The following is a 20,804-nucleotide window of genomic DNA, read 5'->3' as shown; positions in this document are numbered from 1 at the left end:
GGATGTACAGGGTTAATACAATGGGATCAAGGTACAGATGAGATCACACAGAAGAGTAAGCTTCACAAACTGAAGAGGGATTCATGAGGTTAGATGTCCACAGAACTGAAGAAGAGGAATCAGGTGAGGTTACAGAGTAAACAGATATCAACCAAGATCTACGAGCAAATACAGACAAGATAAATAAACACTGCACGAGAGCAGCATGGTCAAACTAGAGTCCTTTGTGTAAGACTTGACAATGAAGTGGAGTGAAGGTGAGTTATGCGGGCTGTGATGAGCGAGTGAATTGAGTGCAGGTGTGGTGAATTAGAAATCGGGTGAAGAGGAGCGGAACACTGAGGGAGGTGGAGAGCCCAAAGGAGGTGTGACATATATAGGTTGAAAATATTTGATTTCTATCAAAAGTCCCATCTGGGCTTGTTTTGTACATCAATAGCATTAAGAGGTCCTTTCTCCATAATTTTATCACTGATTCAGAAGCACTGTTGTGTGTGTGTGTTGTGAAGTGTGCGTCAGTGCAATGACTCCGGGCGGACACATTACAAAGGTTCCGCCCTAGTCGCACCACTTTTTATGCTGGTTTATGCTGCATTAACGGTAAATGCGTTAATCGCGATTTAAGAAAAATGTAATTGAAAAAGTATATATTTTAATTGCATGCGTTTACGTGTTAATTCTGACAGCTCTAATGTAAATGCATTTTTATGTAAATTGTCCCATTGAATTGAATGGGAAATTTGAGTAAGACTTGTTTTACTAACAATTTACACCAAAAAAAATTCTGCTTGTGTTTTATGAAAAGGGCCATACATTTATTTATTTCTGAAACACATATGTTGCTAAAAACAAAGTAGCATTTTGTGGTTTGGAGGGATTTAATATATTGGTTGGACAAGTACAAATCAGAATTACTGGCCTGACACAGCCAGCAAAAAAATAAAAAATAAAATTCTTATTGTTGAGTCCTGATCTTACTGTAAATTGAAGCATAATCTTGCAAACTACAATTTGTGATGGTGTTCATGTCAGAAGTGTGCCTGTGATGCACAAAAAAGCAGTAGGCAGCTCACTAGGTCTTGACATATCTCATATCTCTCTGAAATGTATTCCTTCCAGCTAAGTGTTTTTGAATTGTTCATACAGTATGTCCTGTTCTGAAGAGTTTATCTGGCATTCTGTACATTGTTTATGCCACATTATGAAGACAACACATTTTGAAATCATGTCCACACACACGCGCACAAATGAAAGTTTGAGTTACACATCGAGAGAGTTGTGGAGTGCCTGTTTGGAGGTTGTAGGAGAAGACACCGTTGACAGGTCGGCAGTATCTCATTGTTCGGTTTGACTGCGCCCGACACTCCAGTCTGTCCCCAGTCCAATTCCAGCTCAGCCCAGTGGATTAAACCGACCTTAGTCAGGCTGACAGTGTGTGCTGTGTCCAGACATTGACATATTTTAGACTGAAGCACTTTTTGAGTGAGATGAGTTTTGGGAGATGTGGTGTGGAGTGTAAGAAAGGATGAATATTTTTCTCTCCAATCCTGTCTTTCACTCTCTCTGACTCTTTCAAACCTCTGACAATCTCTGCATGGTGAGGGAGAGAGAGGTTTAGACATTTAAAATTCCTCCTCTGTCTTGGCTGCCATCAAACTGAATAAATGTGGGTTTGTAGTCATCATGGGGGAAACAGTAAACACCCCAAAAATCTCACTACAAAATAATGAGAGACTGATGTGGATGATTGAAGTAGATTTTCAGGTGTTAGCTGCTTCTGAATTGCTCCCACTTGAATATATTGATACCCGTTAACTACAACGACCAAAATATCCGTAATGGTCTTGCATAGTCTAACTTTTGACTGTCAGTATAAAGTGTAGTACACATTGCAGTTTTTCTGGCCAAAGACCCCCCCCACTTAGACAGGAAGAGACCATCTGTGTAACATGTAAAATGGCCAACCAATTTGCTTTTGATGTTTAAATCTGAATTTGGATAAAACTGAGAACAGAACAGACGGATATACAGGTGTAAGGATTTCTCATTTACTTGCTACTAAATGTTTTAAACAGTGTATTTACAGGTATGACAAAACGTTGATAACTAATAAAATAATCATTATAGAAACCCAACAATGCAAGAAAACAGAATTTAGTTGAGTTTTCCCTGTGGTCTTGGTGGACATGTGCACAAGATATGCACACATTTAGAAAGCTGAATGAACAGTGATAAAAGGAGTTTACATGCAAAGCAAAACCGGGATAATGGTTTTGAGAACCACGTCTATTGTCGCTGCAAAGTCTAAAATCTGTTCCTGCATTTCCAGTTTGGGTATTCCACCAGCAGGCGGAATTATTTCCCTCACAACTACAGTTAATACATGATGGCCACATACACACTGCTAAATACGGTTGTCAGTTCACCTTTGAGTGCTTAATCCTGTTCTGCACACACACAGTTCGGTAATTTACGCGAGTGGCAACCGCATTGTACAACTGAATTAACTCCCGAAAATTCAAGTAGTCTCAATGCATTTTCCCAAATTCCACATAGTGTGTACGTAACGGAACTGAACAACTAGTTGTTAATGATGTGATCAATCACATTTGAGATGTGTCCGTCTTCTCCTGGTGCAAATCACACAAACAGAGGTATGTGTCTTAATTCATTCCTATATCCCGGTCTCTCTCTCCGCTGTAATTTCTCTCATTAGCCCTGCTTTCTCGGGGTAACCCGTAAATTACTGTCCAGAGAAAGCATGCGCGCTGTTTAACAGCAGCTGCTTAGACACGCATAAACAAAAGATGGTGTTTCTGTCAACGGCAGCTAACTAAAAATTGCCAGATGGTAATACATATCTTATAGATAATCTCTTTGCTCAAAAATAGCCAACACAAAACGGGTTAACTGGTAGCATTCTTGTTTCTTGTTCACAGGCGCGAGATGCTGCAGCATTGCAAGGGTCATCAATAATCACAATTGTTGGAGTAACACCTGTATTCTATACACAAATGGAATGGAAATTTAGTGGATTCACTCCCACATTTAGGCTAAATGCGGTCGTCACTCCCGAAACTTTGTAGTGTGTACGTGGTTAATGTTAGGGATGTCAGTAGAGCAATATGATTAAATATACCTAAGTTCTCTATAATTTATCAGAACCTATATCCAATTATCCTGACAAGCACCATCTTTTCCATGCTTATAATCTTCATTTTAAAGAAATCTAATGCAAGTACTCTTTTTATTTCAGTCTGAATCCTCTTTTTTACCAGTCGTAAAAACTTTACATTTTGCAATGTTAAAGGGATAGTTCACCCAAAAATGTAAATTCTCTCATCATTTTCTCACCCTCATGCCATCCCAGATGTGTATGACTTTTTCTTCTGCTGAACACAAACAAAGATTTTTAGAAGAATATCTCAGCTCTATTGGTCCTCTCAATGCAACTGTATGGTGACCAGAACTCAGAAAGTGCTAAAAGGACATCAGCATAAAAGTAATCCATATGACTCCAGTGGGTAAATCTACAGGTATATCATCAGAAGTGATATGATAAGTGTGGGTGAGAAATGGATAAATATTTAAGTCCTTTTTTAAACGTAAATCTACACTTTCACCTTCAGCCATCTACTGGTTGGGGCTGGTCAAAGGCGGAGATTTACAGTAAAAAAAAAACAATAAAAAAAAAAACAATTTCAATATTGATCTGATTCTCACCAAAGTCAGACACATCTGAGATGGCATGAGGGTGAAGAAATGATGAGAGAATTTTAATTTTTGGGTGAACTATCCCTTTAACTATCTTTCACTAGTCAGTAGGTATCACATCCTTCCTCCCAATTGTTTAGGGCATAAAGAACATACAGTAAATTGGTGCCTGTGCATATAGCCCATTTACACTAACTACCAACGTCTTTGAATGGGCTGTCTTCATTTATCGCTTCAATTTCTCTGACCCTCCTGCTCCTAGACATAGCGAATGCTTGCACGAAAATACCAAACCTCCTTGGCCATGCCCACTGACTTTATGCATATGGCGTATCGCATAGCATGGCGCTTAAGACATAGCACTCTTAAAATTGAACCCATAATGCTTACTTTCTCTTTGTCTAGAATTCAAATCGCCTCAGATGTTTGCAGGTAGCTGGTCTCAGTGCAGCATGTTTTGCGAGAGTTTTCACAGTAAAACACTCCTCCTCCTCCCCAGCACCTGTCTAGATCTGCTTAACAGGCATGTATTTTGTATGTCTAGTTGTGCAGCAGCAGCAGCATGTTCAACATGCTCAACTCAACTTTGTCTGTGTATTAGAAGTAGCAAGTCTTTTTACCTGCTCTGCAGCAGCAGTGTAAACAGATCTAGTCTGCCAAGACCAAACCTACTAACATGTCATATCCATTATAATATTTGAAAATGTATCCTTAAAGTTGAATTTTTTTACATCAGAAAGTTGCCTTTAGAGTAGGGTTGGCGATATGGCAAACATTTTTTATAACTATATTCTTTTTCATATAGTTCGATATCGATATTTATCACCATATACATTCTTATTTGCACATTGCAAATGTTTTATTTATTTTTTATTTCCAAGTTGGCAGAAGAAAAGAAGAAGAAAAAATCCTAAATAGTCAAAACTGCATTGGGGGCCCAGAGATTGGCAGCTCCTTTGGCGGACGGCAGCGGTGAGGACTCCGCAACAGCGCATCCCTCCTCCCTCCCGTGTTTCGGCATCACTGTAACGGTATAAGGACGGGCAAGGAGGAGGTGGGAACTGGCTGAACAGTCAACATAAAGGTTTAATGATATAATTAAAACAACATAAAACAAACGAACAGGCTCACATGCAGTGCAGCCGCGTGCATCTCTCTCCCTCTCAAACTGGTGCCTCCAGCTCGTCTTTATCCCCCTCTCGTCTGATCAGCTCGATTCCGGCCCCGCCCTCCTCCTCGTCACATGCATATTGACTACTGAAACACTGTAAATTATGATTCTTCTGACCTTTGCTGAGAAAGCAGATACTGGACTCTGTAGTCTAGAACCTAAAATACATAAAATGCAAATAATTATTGCTTTAAAACACCTATTTTTACTTAATATTGTACAGTGATTCAGACAAATATAACCTTGGTATTGCATGACAAAGCCTGAACACACAGGAAGAGTAGTATTCAGTGCACGATACTGATGTTATCTAATAATAACCAATGCTTTGATGTAGCCAAGTGCAGGGAGGAAAATCATTGTCACAGTTTCGCGGAATTAGTATGTGCCATCCAGTTTCATATCACACTGTGTGTGTGTGTGTGTGGGTGGGTGGGTTCTAGAGATCAAACTAATGAGAAACTTTGGGACCCTCTATTTCTCTCGCGACAGAAAATGTCCCATCCTCTGTACTTCCACTCACACACACTGACTCATAAATAAACTACTACTTGTTACAATCACTGTTTAAGGATGCTTACTATGTATGAATGGATTCAATAAAAGTGTGCGTGTGTGTATGTGTAAGGGAGGACCATTGTTGATGTAGTGTGTGCTTATATTAAGATGCGTGGAGTGGTAAGTGTGCATGTGTCTGATATAATGGGGCTCACTAATGGGGCTTATCATATAGATGAGATATCATGGGAAATTAGTCTTTTATTGCCTCTCATTAGTATCAAACCTATAGTATTCCCACAGCTCTTTATCTTCTAGCCTCTTTTCATTCTTTCTAAGCTCTCATGTGTCGGTTTCACTATCCTGAGTACATTAATGTATACACACACGTACACAAAAGTCACCTGCGAGCACACAACGTCCAAGGTAAATTGGAGGCCTTTATACAAAGACTTGAAAGACTCAAGGACGTGTGTGAAATTAAATCTCAACAAATAGTGATAATTGCCGTTTTTATCTGAATGTCTGAATGTTGGCTTGCCACTCTGAATGTAGAAACCCCAAAAGTAGCAGGAAAGACAAAAGAGAGATGAATATCTTTTAAAAGCTTTTTAAAGTCTACATGCAATCAAAATCGACTCTGTTTGCTTTTCTAATACATGGTCCTGTTCTTATTGTGCGCTATTCACAAGTACAAAAAAGGCAAACCTTATTTTTTCCCCTGTTATCTTTAATTGTATGTCATCTATGGAATAACTCATTTCACTTGTGAACTGACATTCCTGTTCGGATGAAGTCATCAAACTCTCTTATTTTTTTTTAACCCATCCCCTCCAACCATGCAGCTTTTTATGATCCATTTCCGATGGATAAATTGGAGCCACTGGAGCGGGGCGTGATCCGAACAGAGGGTGAAGGCCCGCCCCAACAGGTAGTATCGGAGAGTGAGGACCGCCCACTTGATGGCGAGACACTCCTTTTCCATGGTGCTGTACTTAGTTTCCCTCAACGAGAGCTTACGGCTAATGTACAGCACCGGGCGCTCCTCCCCCTCCACCACCTGCGAGAGTATGGCCCCCAGCCCCCTGTCTGAAGCATCTGTCTGTAAAATAAAAGGGAGAGAGAAATCAGATGAATGTAAAAGCGGCCCCCTGCAAAGTGCGGCTTTAACTTGCGTGAACGCCTGCTGACACTGCTCTGTCCACTGGACCGGTCTGGAGCTCCCTTTTGAGTGAGATCATTCAGCGGGCTGGTGACGTCCGAATAGTTAGGTACGAAGCCAGCCCTAGGAACTGTCTCACCCCCTTTTTGGTATTGGGCCTCAGGTCGCAATCGCTGCTGTCTTATCAATTTGGGGACGCACCTGCCCGTGGCCCAAGTGAAACCCCAGATACCGTACCTCCACCCGCCCAATCGTACACTTCTTTGGGTTTGCTGTGAGTCCCGCTCGGCGCCGTGATCTCAGAACCGCCCTCAGATGTTACATGTGCCGCTGCCAATCATTGCTGGAAATGATGATGTCATCTAAATAGGCAGTGGCGTAAGCTGAATGTGGTCTGAGAATTCAGTCCATGAGATGCTGAAACATAGCCGGGGCCCCAAACAAACCGAACGGAAGTGTCACAAACTGGTGTAATCCAAACGGTGTGGAGAAGCCGTTTTTTCACAGGAAATTGGTGTCAAGGGGATCTGCCAATAACCCTTCGTCAAATCCAATGTCGAATAAAATCGAGCAGTGCCCAACCAATCGAGCAACTCATCAATGCGAGGCATTGGATACACGTCAAATTTAGACACCGCGTTGACTTTTCTATAATCCATACAGAACCATACAGACCCGTCGCTCTTAGGCACTAGAACAACTGGGCTGGACCAATCGCTGTGGGATTCTTCTATTATCCCCATATCGAGCATTGCATCCAATTCTTCCCGAACGATTTTCTTTTTGTGTTCGGGTAATCGGTAGGGGCGGCTACGTACCACGACCCCCCGGCTCGGTCTCGATGTGGTGGTGAATGAGGTTCGTACGACCCAGTAGAGGGGAGAACACATCCACAAATTCCTGTTGCAACCTGGCAACCTCCGCGAGTTGACTCGGTGAGAGGTGGTCTCCGCAAGTGACCGGGGTGAACTGTTTATGTTTTGAATTCACCTCGGGTCCGAGCTCTGCCTTCTCTGGAACTACCATAGCCAACGTCACCGGGACCACCTCCCTCCACAATTTCAGGAGGTTGAGGTGGTATATTTGACGTGTGCCCCCTCTATCGGTTCGCTTTACCTCATAATCGAGATCTCCCACTCGTCGTGTGACCTCAAAGGGCCCTTGCCATTTGGCGAGTAATTTAGAGCTTGATGTGGGAAGTAATACAAGCACTTTATCTCCCGGTGCAAATTCCCTTAGCTGAGTTCCCCTGTCATACAGTCGGCGCTGTCGTTCTTGAGCTTGGAGCAAATTCTCCTGTGTTAGTTGTCCCAAAGTGTGGAGTTTGGCTCTAAGATCAAGAACGTATTGAATTTCATTCTTACTATTTGAAGGTCCCTCCTCCCAGGCCTCTCGTAATACATCAAGCACACTGCGTGGGCATCGCCCATACAGCAGGTCAAATGGGGAGAAGCCAGTGGAGGCTTGCGGGACCTCTTGTACTGCGAATAACAGGGGGTCGAGCCATTTATCCCAATTTCTAGCATCGTCGTGCACAAACTTACGAATCATGTTAGTACATAAACGTGCCTTGATCGGTGAGGATTTCTTTCGGAATCCCCACCTGGGAGATTATTTTAAAGAGTGCCTCCGCAACACTATGTGCCGAGATGTTGCGAAGAGGCATTGCTTCTGGATATCGTGTTGCATAGTCCACTAGGACCAATACAAAGAGATGTCCGCGTGCCGATCGTTCTAATGGCCCGACGAGGTCCATTCCAATTCTTTCAAAGGGGACCTCGATCAACGGAAGAGGGCACAACGGTGCTTTTGGGGTTGCCGGTGGGTTAACCAGCTGACATTCGCGGTATGCCGCACACCACCTGCGGACATCGCCGCCAATGCCCAGCCAATAGAAGTGGGCTATTAGATGGTTCAGTGTTTTCCTTTATCCTAAGTGACCCGCCATGGGATTATAATGAGCCGCCTGGAATACCATTTCCCAACGGCTCCGTGGTATCAAAAGTTGGGTTGTATCTTCTTTAGTCTGAGCGTCCTGTGTCACTCTATACAACCGCTCATTTATAATTGCAAAATAGGGGTATGAAAGTGCGATGTCCGGCTGGAGTCGTTGACCATCGATGACTCTCACTTGGTCGAAGGCGTGTTTGAGGGTTTCGTCTCGCGACTGCTCCAAAGGGAAATCTCCCTCAGGGAATTCCCTGAGAAGGGGAGGGGCTGCAGCCTCTCCCCCTCTCTCATCATTATGACATGGAGCTGTCAAGGACGACCCCTGCTCCGCCTCCCCTGCCAGAGCATCGCACATTGCACATCTCCCTAATTTAGTACAGGACCCATCTGCACAAATTCCCTTCAATAAATCTCTAAAGTCAGGCCAATCTGTCCCCAAAATCAGCGGATGGGTGAGGCGGGAACTAACCACGGCCTCCACTCTATGCTTTTTCCCCCAGAATTTAATCGTCAGAGTCACCACAGGATACTTGTGAATATCCCCGTGCACACACTTCACCCTCACTGTTTTAGCTGTGCCCAAAGCCTCGGGTTGAACCAAGCATTGGTGGATAGTGGTTTGATTACACCCGGTGTCCACCAACGCTTGGTGAGTACCCCCCTTGACACTTACCGGTACCCGCACCACCGTCCCCAGCTCCATCAGAGGGCACTGATCCTGGAAGTGGTCCGGGTCCCCGCACCTCCAGCAGGCTGGCCCAGGTGCCACGCCTGCACTTGCGGGGGCCCCCACCTGAGAGAGAGAGTGGCGGGGCATCGGGGTAGGGGGAGGTGTCGCCTCCCATGCCTTGGGAGCTGGTCTCGGTGGCTGAAGTCCTCCTCGCCTGCGTGGGGCAGGAATGGGCCCTGGGGAGAGAGCAGAACGAGAGGAGAGAGGGGAGGGTGATGAGACAGGGGTAAACACAGGGGGAGGGGAGAGAGAGTAGGAGGGCTCTTCCGCCCTCGGGATCGCCGCCATGTGGTCCTCCGCAAGCTGGACGGCTTCCTCCAGCGACGCCGGACGGTGGCACTGGACCCACTCCGCTGTCCCTTTTGGCAGTCGATGTATTAATTGCTCCAGTACCACCTGGTCGATGATCCCGTCGATGCCGCGGTCCCCTGCTAGCAGCCATCTTCGGCAGGCGTCGTGGAGCCATTGGGCGAAGGCAAACGGGCAGTCGGAGTTCTCCAGCTTCAGGCTCCGGAAGAGTTGACGATTCTCTTCCGGACTCCGACCAACCCGTTGCAAGATGTCTTTCTTCAGGTCACCATAAGCCAGGAGGCTCATCGCCGGCAGTTGTTGAGGCACGAGCTGGGCTTCCCCGGACAATAGCGGAATAAGTCGGGCCGCCCACTGGCCGAGCGGCCAGCCCCAGATCTCGGCAGTGCACTCAAACAAATCCAGGAACGCCTCGGGGTCGTCCGCCGTCCCCATCTTCTGTAGCGCAGGTGGGGGCAACGGCGTGTGAGTGTCCGGGGTCGCGTCTGGAGACGCCTCCTGGCTCAGGAATCTCCGGATCGCCTGCCGGTCCTCTGCTTGAGCACGTAGGAGCTCCACAAACTGGCGATCTTGATCTTGCCGGAGCTCAAGCAGGGTTTGCTGGTGGTTCTGATGTAGGCCAGCGAGGGCTTGGAGGATCTCAGCCAACTGGGATGACTCAATGGGGCGACTTCCATCCATCTTCAACCAAAATTGATCCCGGGTTTCGTCACCAGTGTGAATGTTCCGTGGAAAGGAGGCGGCGGGAGGCAGGTTGCTCTACTCACAGGTTAGGTTTCTTTAATGACCACACTGCTCTCAACTTTACAACAATAACTTTTTCCGTGATAAAATAACAGTCTCTGCAACTTAACTATAATAAACTCTTAACTTCCCAAACATAACTCTGGGGACCCAGTCTCTCTCTCTCCACATCTGCTGGCAGTGTGGCTCTTTTATGTCGCTCTCCCCGTGCTCACTGTAATTAGAGACAGGTGTTAGACATAATCTAGCTCAGGTGCAAGCGCCCTTACTGCTTTCTCTCTCTCCGGAGAGGCTTGACCACGCCCCCGCTGCCACACTATAACAGCTTCCACTCTTCTGGGAAGGCTTTCTACAAGATTTTGGAGTGTGTCTGTTGGAATTTTTGCCCATTCTTCCAGAAGAGCATTTTTGAGGTCAGACACTGATGTTGGACGAGAGGGCCTGGCTCGCAATCTCCGTTCTAGTTCATCCCAAAGGTGTTCGATAGGGTTGATGTCAGGGCTCTGCGCGGGCCAGTCAAGTTCTTCCACACCAAACTCATCCAACCATGCCTTTATGGACATTGCTTTGTGCATTGGGGCGCAGTCATGCTGGAACAGAAAAGGGCCTTCCCCAAACTGTTTCCACAAAGTTGGAAGCATAGAATTTTGCAAAATGTCTTGGTAAGCTGAGGCATTAACATTGCCTTCAGTGGAACTAAGGGGCCTAGGCCAACCCCGGAAAAACAACCCCATAGCGTTATCCCTCCTCCACCAAACTTTACAGTTGGCACAATGCAGTCAGGCAGGAAACGTTCTCCTGGCATTCGCCAAACCCAGACTCGTCCATCAGACTGCCAGATAGAAAAGCGTGATTCATCACTCCACAGAACACGTTTCCACTGCTCCAGAGTCCAGTGGTGGCGTGCTTTACACCACTCCATCCGACGCTTGGCATTGTGCTTGGTGATTTAAGGCTTGCATACAGCTGCTCGACCATGGAAACCCATGCCGTGAAGCTCCCGGCGCACAGTTTTTGTGCTGATGTTAATGCCAGAGGAGGTTTGGAACTCTGCAGTTACTGAGTCAGTAGAGCGTTGGCGACTTTTACGCACTATGCGCCTCAGCGCTCGGCGACCCCGCTCTGTAACTTTACGTTGCTGTGGTTCCTAAATGCTTCCACTTTGCAATAATACCACTTACAGTTGATCGTGGAATATCTAAGAGGGAAGAAATTTCACGAACTGACTTGTTGTAACAGTGATATCCTATTACAGTACCATGCTTGAATTCAGTGAGCTCTTTAGAATGACCCATTCTTTCACAAATGTTTGTAAAGGCAGACTGCATGGCTAGGTGCTTGATTTTATATACCTGTGGCAATGGGACTGAATGAAATGCCTGAATTCAATGATTAAGAAGGGTGTCTCAATACTTTTGTCCATATAGTGTGTCACATTATGTAAGTAAAATGGGTTGCAAACACTGTTTCATTCTGACTATGATTCAGAAAACAGAAGAGCAAGAGTTTAGTGTGTGTATGTCTGTATGCTCTGTTCATGTGCACACACACACAATGCTCTTGCCTCTTTAACTTAAGTGTATTCGAGCACTTTTAATCCACGGCTACCTAGTCGCTGAACCCAATAGAGGTTAGATGGGTTTTACAACACTGACATCACTTCCAGACCCTCGTCCAAACATTTAAAGAACTTTGCCCAAACAGATGGGCGCTTGGCAGTGGCACAACCCTAAACCCAACACTGCCCACAGGCACAGATGATGCCCACACACCTGGACACACTTGTTGTCCTGCACTCAAGAAGCGGGCATTTCCACGACAAGCTGCTCTGACAACAAAGCTGAAAACAGACATATGCACACACATACCCGCCACACAGCAGATGATGCCTTGGGGCAGTTCCACCTCCATCAAATTTTTCCCAGAAATGAAAGTATGAGTATTGTCTGGGTTTATAATCTCTTGGAAGTGCAGAAGTGGGGTCTGTAATCTGCAGCAGGTTGCACTTTTAGCCAGAGAATGTTTTATTCCAGGCATCATTTGTATTCCGATCTAAATCTGACATGCCACAGCCGCAGATCAGAGTGGAGCCCTTCTGGTGTTTAGGCGACGAGTGGAGGTGGGAATGAAAGATGAGATGGATGAGGGAAAAAAAGTTAGTCTTTTGTTAACTGAAGCACTGTATCACAGACTGGCTATTTTAAAGCAAAAGTTCACACAAAATTCATCATTTCATCATCTGTCATAATTTACTCCTGTTAATGCTGTTCCAGGAACACAAAAAGAGATGTGTGCAGAATGGTAGCCACAGTAAACATTCACTTTCATTGTAAAGAAAAAAAAATTTGTTCCACAGAAGAAAGAATGTCATATGGGTTTGGAACATCATGAGGGTAAATGTAAATGGTGACGGAATTTTCATTTTTGGGTGAACTATCCCTTTAAGCATATGAAATACAATGTTATATCACTTAAGAAAATGGGGATATTTGTATGTTGGTGTGATTGAGGATTAAGACACAATTCCATGAGGAGTTATCTCAACAACACCTAGAACCTGGTTATTACTGGATCAAGTTTTTAGATAGACTGCTTCTGTCATCCACTACGATTACATGCTAAACCCAACCTGATATAATTGTGTGTGTGTCTGTGTATGTGTGCGCACATGTTTGTATGCATGGAAGATAAGCCATTTTAACCTACATGAAGTGCTGCCATTGACCTGACACTTAATCCATTAATGGACCGTTCTTTCTTTTCCATTCACTGTTACATGCCCTCCAGACATGCATACATGGTATCTGATACAGATCTAATGCTAAGACATACTGAGCCAGAAACACACATGCATACAAATGCTCTAAACCTAGTGTTCGACTGTTATGGGTTTTTCAATGGCCGATGCAGATATCTGGAAAGCAGTGTGACCAAGAGTTTATTTAATGCTGATTTATATGATATACTGTAATACAATTTAATGATTGCAAATGAGATGTGTGCAAATTTGCTTGGCAAAACTTTTAATGAAAATTCACTCAAATAATAAACTATTGCAAATGTGTGAGTTTACATGCACAATCTTACACTAATTATGCTTGAAAACTATGTGTAAGGTCACTCAAACACCTTATGTGAGAAGGTCAAAACTGTTTAAGCAAAATCGATCGAACAGATTTTTGCCAAGTACCTCGATTTCCTTCTGCTTTTGAACAACTTTACCAGCGTGCTGTTTGCTTATTCAATATGTGCATGTTCATGCCATTTTCATGTCTGTTTTTTTTAGAATGAGCTGTTTTTTGATAGTTATCAGCTTATTTTTGTACAGTGCATCCGGAAAGTATTCACAGCGCTTCACTTTTTCCATATTTTGTTATGTTATGTGCACCGACGCTCCCCATCCAACCTGATGGAGCTTGAGAGGTCCTGCAAAGAAAAATGGAAGAAACTGCCCAAAAATAGGTGTGCCAAGCTTGTAGCATCATACTCAAAAAGACTTGAGGCTGTAATTGGTGCCAAAGGTGCTTCAACAAAGTATTGAGCAAAGGCTGTGAATACTTATGTACATGTGATATTTTTTTCGTTTTTTTTATTTTTAATACATTTGCAAAGATTTCAAACAAACTTCTTTCACATTGTCATTATGGGGTATTGTTTGTAGAATTTTGAGGAAAATAATGAATTTAATCCATTTTGGAATAAGGCTGTAACATGACAAAATGTGGAAAAAGTGAAGCGCTGTGAATACTTTCCAGATGCACTGTACATATTAACACACTCAAAGTACACAAAATTGCAGAAATTTAATGGTTTATTTTGCTAAACATTTACTGAAAATGCATAATTTAAAAAGAGAAAATGACAATCAGTAGATATTGAAACTGAAACTAGGAAGAACTATCCATTCTCTTTATCAGCCAAACATAAACAGTCCATAGCTCCACATATTTTATCATGATACTAAGATCAAAATATAATTATATTTCTTTGAAATATCGTTCTTATGATTCTGAACTGTTATGAGGTACTTAGTCATCTCTGTATCCCAATTTTTTCCACCCCTAACAGGCATTTTAGAGACGAAGAGGCTGGATATTGTCAACAAACAAGGACCTATCGAGCAGACACTCGGTGGAGGTATATACTATGCAGCTGATCTGCCCATATGGTGGCAGGTGCCTCAATACGTCCTCATTGGGGTCAGCGAAATTTTCGCTAGTATTGCAGGTAGGTGGTCTTTAGGTTTGCCATCTGCACTAAAATTTGCAAAAAGCTTCTGAACCACTCACCTGCACACATACATCAAAATCTTACACTTTTAGAGTGGCGAAATTTAAACTTTTGTAACATTTTTGCTTTTGTAACATTACCATTAATGTTAATCAAAGTTTCTTGCACTTTCTTTGACTCTTAGAATTAAACAGGCTGCTTTTGCTCCCATACCTTTAAGACTGTATGTAAATGACCTCTGTTATGATTGGTTTACTTCACACTGTTGTAAAGGCTTAGTTGAATACTGCATATGTATATGAAAAGGCATACAGTTGTGCTCAAAAGTTTGCATACACTGGCAGAAATTGTGACATTTTGGCATTGATTTTGAAAATGTGACTGATCATGCAAAAAAACTGTCTTTTATTTAAGGATAATGATCATACGAAGCCATTTATGATCACATAGTTGTTTGGCTCCTTTTTAAATCATAATGATAACCGAAATCACCCAAATGGCCCTGATCAAAAGTTTACATACCCTTGAATGTTTGGCCTTGTTACAGACACACAAGGTGACACACACAGGTTTAAATGGTAATTAAAGGTTAATTTCCCACACCTGTGGCTTTTTAAATTGCAATTAGTGTCTGAGTATAAATAGTCAACGAGTTTGTTAGCTCTCATGTGGATGCACTGAGCAGGCTAGATACTGAGCCATGGGGAGCAGAAAAGAACTGTCAAAAGACCTGTGTAACAAGGTAATAGAACTTTATAAAGATGGAAAAGGATATAAAAAGATATCCAAAGCCTTGAAAATGCCAGTTAGTACTGTTCAATCACTTATTAAGAAGTGGAAAATTTGGGGATCTCTTGATACCAAGCCAAGGTCAGGTAGACCAAGAAAGATTTCAGCCACAACTGCCAGAAGAATTGTTCGGGATACAAAGAATAACCCAGAGGTGACCTCAGGAGAAATACAGGCTGCTCTGGAAAAAGACGGTGTGGTTGTTTCAAGGAGCACAATACGACGATACTTGAACAAAAATGAGCTGCATGGTCGAGTTGCCAGAACGAAGCCTTTACTGTGCCAATGCCACAAAAAAGCCAGGTTACAATATGCCCGACAACACCTTGACATGCCTCACAGCTTCTGGCACACTGAAATATCGTCTGCCAGAGGGTGGAGGAGTGGCTGAGGACCAGGTGACAGCATGTCCGGGGACTAGCGAGCGAGTTTTTCTGTCTCTCCCCCTCGCTCTTTCCCTCTTCCCTCTCCCTCCCCTCCCCTCTCCCAAAATAGAGCTTTATGGTCACAACCATAAGCGCTATGTTTGGAGAGGGGTCAACAAGGCCTATAGTGAAAAGAATACCATCCCCACTGTGAAGCATGGTGGTGGCTCACTGATGTTTTGGGGGTGTGTGAGCTCTAAAGGCATGGGGAATCTTGTGAAAATTGATGGCAAGATGAATGCAGCATGTTATCAGAAAATACTGGCAGACAATTTGCATTCTTCTGCACGAAAGCTGCGCATGGGACGCTCTTGGACTTTCCAGCATGACAATGACCCTAAGCACAAGGGCAAGTTGACCCTCCAGTGGTTACAGCAGAAAAAGCTGAAGGTTCTGGAGTGGCCATCACAGTCTCCTGACCTTAATATCATCGAGCCGCTCTGGGGAGATCTCAAACATGCGGTTCATGCAAGACGACCAAAGACTTTGCATGACCTGGTGGCATTTTGCCAAGACGAATGGGCAGCTATACCACCTGCAAGAATTTGGGGCCTCATAGACAACTATTACAAAAGACTGCACGCTGTCATTGATGCTAAAGGGGGCAGTACACAGTATTAAGAACTAAGGGTATGCAGACTTTTGAACAGGGGTCATTTCATTTTTTTTCTTTGTTGCCATGTTTTGTTTTATGATTGTGCCATTCTGTTATAACCTACAGTTGAATATGAATCCCATAAGAAATAAAAGAAATGTGTTTTGCCTGCTCACTCATGTTTTCTTTAAAAATGGGACATATATTACCAATTCTCCAAGGGTATGCAAACTTTTGAGCACAACTGTATGTAAATGTCAGAATTTATATGTTAATATGCTCATGGTTCTGACATCCATACCATAGTGATGATGTCTGAATGACCCACTTTTGCAGCTTAGTTTCTTTAAATAGTCTCTGTGGATTGAGGAGGGAGCTTTGCATTGTGGATGTTCGAATATGTCTGGATAGTTCATGTTCGAGTATGTCTGCATAATATCATATCCCAATTTTTTTTTCATATGTCCCCTTTAATATTCAGTGGTTCATAAGGTCAAATGTAATGCTAGGTCTACTATGATAAGACGCATTAAAGAGAAAATGACTTTAATATTAATCATAATCCAGCACATCTTTTCTGATATTCTGAAATTTGGCCTTATTTTGTTTCTCATAAATGAAAATTCATATAATGAAGAACGTGTCTAGATGAATAAATGAGCTGCTTTGTTTTTAGTGTGTTTAGGTGTGTAATTTGTTTTTGTCTTCCAGCTTTGTTCTTTTCTGTGTACTGTAGTTTTTTTTCCATAGGATCATTCATCTGCTCTAATGACCGCGGTAATCAATGTGTGTCCTTTGGAGAACTGCAGTAAACTTCTCTCTGCCTTCATGTAGCAGCTCTTGTCTGAGCCATTGCTAAAATTGCTTTGTAAGGAATCCGTAGTTGTATCAATCAGGACTGATCGATATGAGCTTGGCGATACATTATTGCAGTTACGCAGTTAAGATGGCAGGGGAAAAAAAACTTTGGTGGAACACAAAAGAAAATATCAAGAAAATCTAAGAAACGAAGTTGGCTAGAGATGAATGTAAAAACGGATGAAAAGAAAATTAAATCCCCTAACACTGAGTTTTGTTAAAAGCATCGCACTTACTGTTGTGTGGTTCAGCTCCTGTTACCACTAAATCTGCCGTCACCACTGAGATCTACAATAATTACAGCAATTTCCGTCATATTCCTGCAATTTTCTATAGGTTTTCATCATTACAATTTCCTATAACACTTTTCTGAAGCAGCTGTCTTACAAGGTTTTCATGGAAAACTTGGAAATATCAGGACATTTTAAAACTATGATGTTGGAGTCCCAAAAATGTCCCAGAGTTGAAGAGGTTAAAGGGGATGAATTTGGAGAAGCTGTCAGCAAGCTAAAACCTTCTCAGAGATGTTGCATCTCTAAATTCATCCCTTGTAAAGCACGGCTGATAAAAATATTAAAGCTAAAACGAAAATGTTACAAAAATCGAAATAAACTTGTCATGTTGAGGGGTGACTAGTCAACCATCCTGACCCATCCCTATTATAAATTCTAGTCTATGAATTTATAGACTACAGCTGTTTTTCCCCCTAAGCACACAACTGTGCTCATTTCCGACCCTTCAGCTTGTCTTCCAAGGTCATGTTCAAATATGCCTGTTTTCAAAGCACGCAGGTAATTTCACACCCATTTCACGCACAGAGTAAATCAAAGGCTGCAGCGTCCCTCCTCTTAGCCTTTACGAACCAGCAAGACTAATAATTGGCATTTGGCAAAGGCAGGGAAAAACACTCTCCCTTCATACTGAATTGTAGAGAATACTGATTACTGGATTTCTCCTCTACCCCTGTAAAACAGGTGCTTAAAATCACATTGTTGCCCATGGCTTTTGGTCCTTTAACAGGATTGTTTTTTCAATCTGGACCCAATCCTGTAAGTATTGTCAAGGTCTTTTATAAGAAGACTAAAGACTTGTGCCAACAAGAGAGGCGGCGATTGTAACAGACCAAGTTCTTAATGTGGAATGGAGGAAGTGGGGACCGGGTGAACAATCCACGTCAGACATTTAATTGACACTTTATAGTGTTTAACAAAAACTTTGCTTTTCAGCAACACATTAAAACTTGCACTGCTTTTCAGCCAGCTACGTATAAACATAAAGACACAGACAGCTTCGTGCATCTCTCTCTCGAACTGGCGTCCCTGGCTCCTCTTTATGCCTCTGTCGCTGATTGGGCTGATTCAGCGCCGGGCATCCATCATTATGACCACACCCTCCTCCTCATCACACTCCTCCGCCGCCCGATTCAGGTTTTCCCTGCCTCTCTAGAGCCCTGGGAGAGACGAGGGGAGAGAGAGGGAGGAGGGAAAGAGCGAGGGGGAGAGACAGAGAGAGAGAAAACCTCACTCGCTGGTCCCCGGACATGCCGTCACCTGGTCCTCAGCCACTCCTCCACCCTCTGGCAGACGACAGCCGCTCCTCCCCTGGCAGACGGCAGCGAGTCCTCCAACCCCTGGTGGATGGAATGGCTCCTCCCCTTCCTGGCAGACGGCAGCGGTTACTCCGACTCCCTGCGGCCAGCAGCGACTCCTCTGTCCCCTGGCGGGCAGCAGCGACGACTCCACGACAGCACAACCCCCCCCCTTCCCAGGTTCTGGCACCAATGTAAATGGGTAAAGGATGGGCAAGAAGGAGGCGGGAACCGGCAGAACAGTCAACATAACTTTAATTACATAAATTAACTTAAACAAACATAAACACACACACAGCGCCACGTGTGTCTCTCTCTCCCTCTCTCTCTTGAACTGGTGTCCCCGGCTCCTCTTTAACCCTCTCCCGCTGATTGGGTTTGTACTTGCAGTATTTTTACCCCCAGAGAAGGGTACTTCTCTGTCCATTTAAACCCTCATTCTTGGAAACATATTTTTCCCTCAAAACTCATCAGGGCCAGAAATTAACCAGAGCTCTTGGCAAAAACGGCCTAGAAATTTGAAATGTGAAGACTAAAATGCCCCTGTTGTGAATTGCAATTTTTTTTTTATCTGTTATCTAACATTTGATAAGGATATTCTACTCTAGGCCTCTTATCTAGTTTTGAGTTTAGTATGTTTTTTTTGTGGCTCTGTAGACACCATATTGACCTCTATCAGATATCTGTATTTTTTTCTCAGAGGCAGGTATAGTTGAATGTGAACCTAATAAGAAGTGTTTTTTCATAAGAAAAGTAAAATCCACTCTGAAAATACTGAACATGAAGAAAACACTCCCAACAATTCAAAAACAGCAATTGCATCAAAATCTACTGTGATGGTAGATAGCAGAGATATGTTTAATCTAACAGAGAACAGCCAATTATTTTAAAAAAATACATTGTTTGTTATGTTATATCTTGTGCATTATTTAGGGCCTTTTTAGTATTTGATATTGATTTGACTTTATAGGTAACATACATAAATATTCAAATTGAGATTTTATTTCAATGGAATGATTCAATTAAAGACTTTGACATACATTGACTGTGTATTTGTGTGTGTGTGTTCAGTTATATATGGTTTACGTGGACAGTTTTTTTTTAGGTTACACACTGGTAATTATGAGGGTATTATGCTATAGGGCATAGATTTTGCAGTGTGAAGTATGATATTCTTCCCTTTTTCTCCTCAATTTGGAATGCCCAATTCCCAATGTGTCCTCATGGTGGCATAGTGACTCGCCTCAATCCGGGTGGTGGAGGACGAATCTCAGTTGCCTCTGCGTCTGTGACCGTCAGTCCACGCATCTTATCACGTAGCTTGTTGAGCACGTTACCGCGGAGACATAGCGCGTGTAGAGGCTTCAGGCTATTCTCCGCGGCATCCACGCACTACTCACCACGTGCCCCACCGAGAGCGAACCACATTATAGCGACCATGAGGAGGTTACCACATGTGACTCTACCCTCCCTAGCAACTGGGCCAATTTGGTTGCTTAGGAGACCTGGCTGGAGTCACTCAGCACACCCTGGATTCGAACTTGTGACTCCAGGGGTGGTAGTCAGCATTTTTACTCGCTGAGCTACCCACGCCCAATACTTGCTTGTTTTGATTATTGGGGGGGTGGTCACTGTACTATCTATGCCCCTGTACTAAACAATGTTTTTTTTTTTTTTTTTTATGTAAAAATGTCACAAGGTTTCTGTGATGATTAGGTTTAGGGGTAGGGTTAAGGAATAAAATATGTAGTTTTTACAGTATAAAAACCATTATGTCTATGGAGAGTCCTCATAAACCATATACACCGATGAGCCAAAATATTATGACCACCTGCCTAATATGATGTTGGTCCTCTATGTGCCGCCTAAACAGCGCCGACCTGCTGTGTCAGCACCCCTGAAGGTGTCCTGTGGTATCTGGCACCAAGACATCAGCAGCAGATCCTTCAAGTCCTGTAAGTTGTGAGGTGTAGCCACCATGGATAAGACATGTTGGTCCAGCACATCCCACAGATGCTCAATCGGATTGAGATCTGGGGAA

At 43.4% G+C, this 20,804-nt stretch overlaps 1 protein-coding gene across 1 annotated transcript in view; it reads left to right on the top strand.

Annotated features, from left to right (window-relative positions):
- Positions 1 to 20,804, top strand: part of LOC127415094 (solute carrier family 15 member 4-like) — a 91,428-nt gene that overhangs the window by 31,101 nt on the left and 39,523 nt on the right. The window contains exon 7 of the mRNA XM_051653645.1: positions 14,347 to 14,505. Coding sequence (XP_051509605.1) covers positions 14,347 to 14,505 — 159 coding nt within the window. The remainder of the gene's footprint in view (positions 1 to 14,346; positions 14,506 to 20,804) is intronic.

The sequence above is a fragment of the Myxocyprinus asiaticus genome, chromosome 24, assembly GCF_019703515.2.
Source record: "Myxocyprinus asiaticus isolate MX2 ecotype Aquarium Trade chromosome 24, UBuf_Myxa_2, whole genome shotgun sequence".
NCBI classification, from domain to species: Eukaryota; Metazoa; Chordata; class Actinopteri; order Cypriniformes; family Catostomidae; genus Myxocyprinus; species Myxocyprinus asiaticus.
The sequence above is the reverse complement of the archived record's forward strand: the minus strand, read 5'-3'. Positions and strand labels throughout refer to the sequence as shown.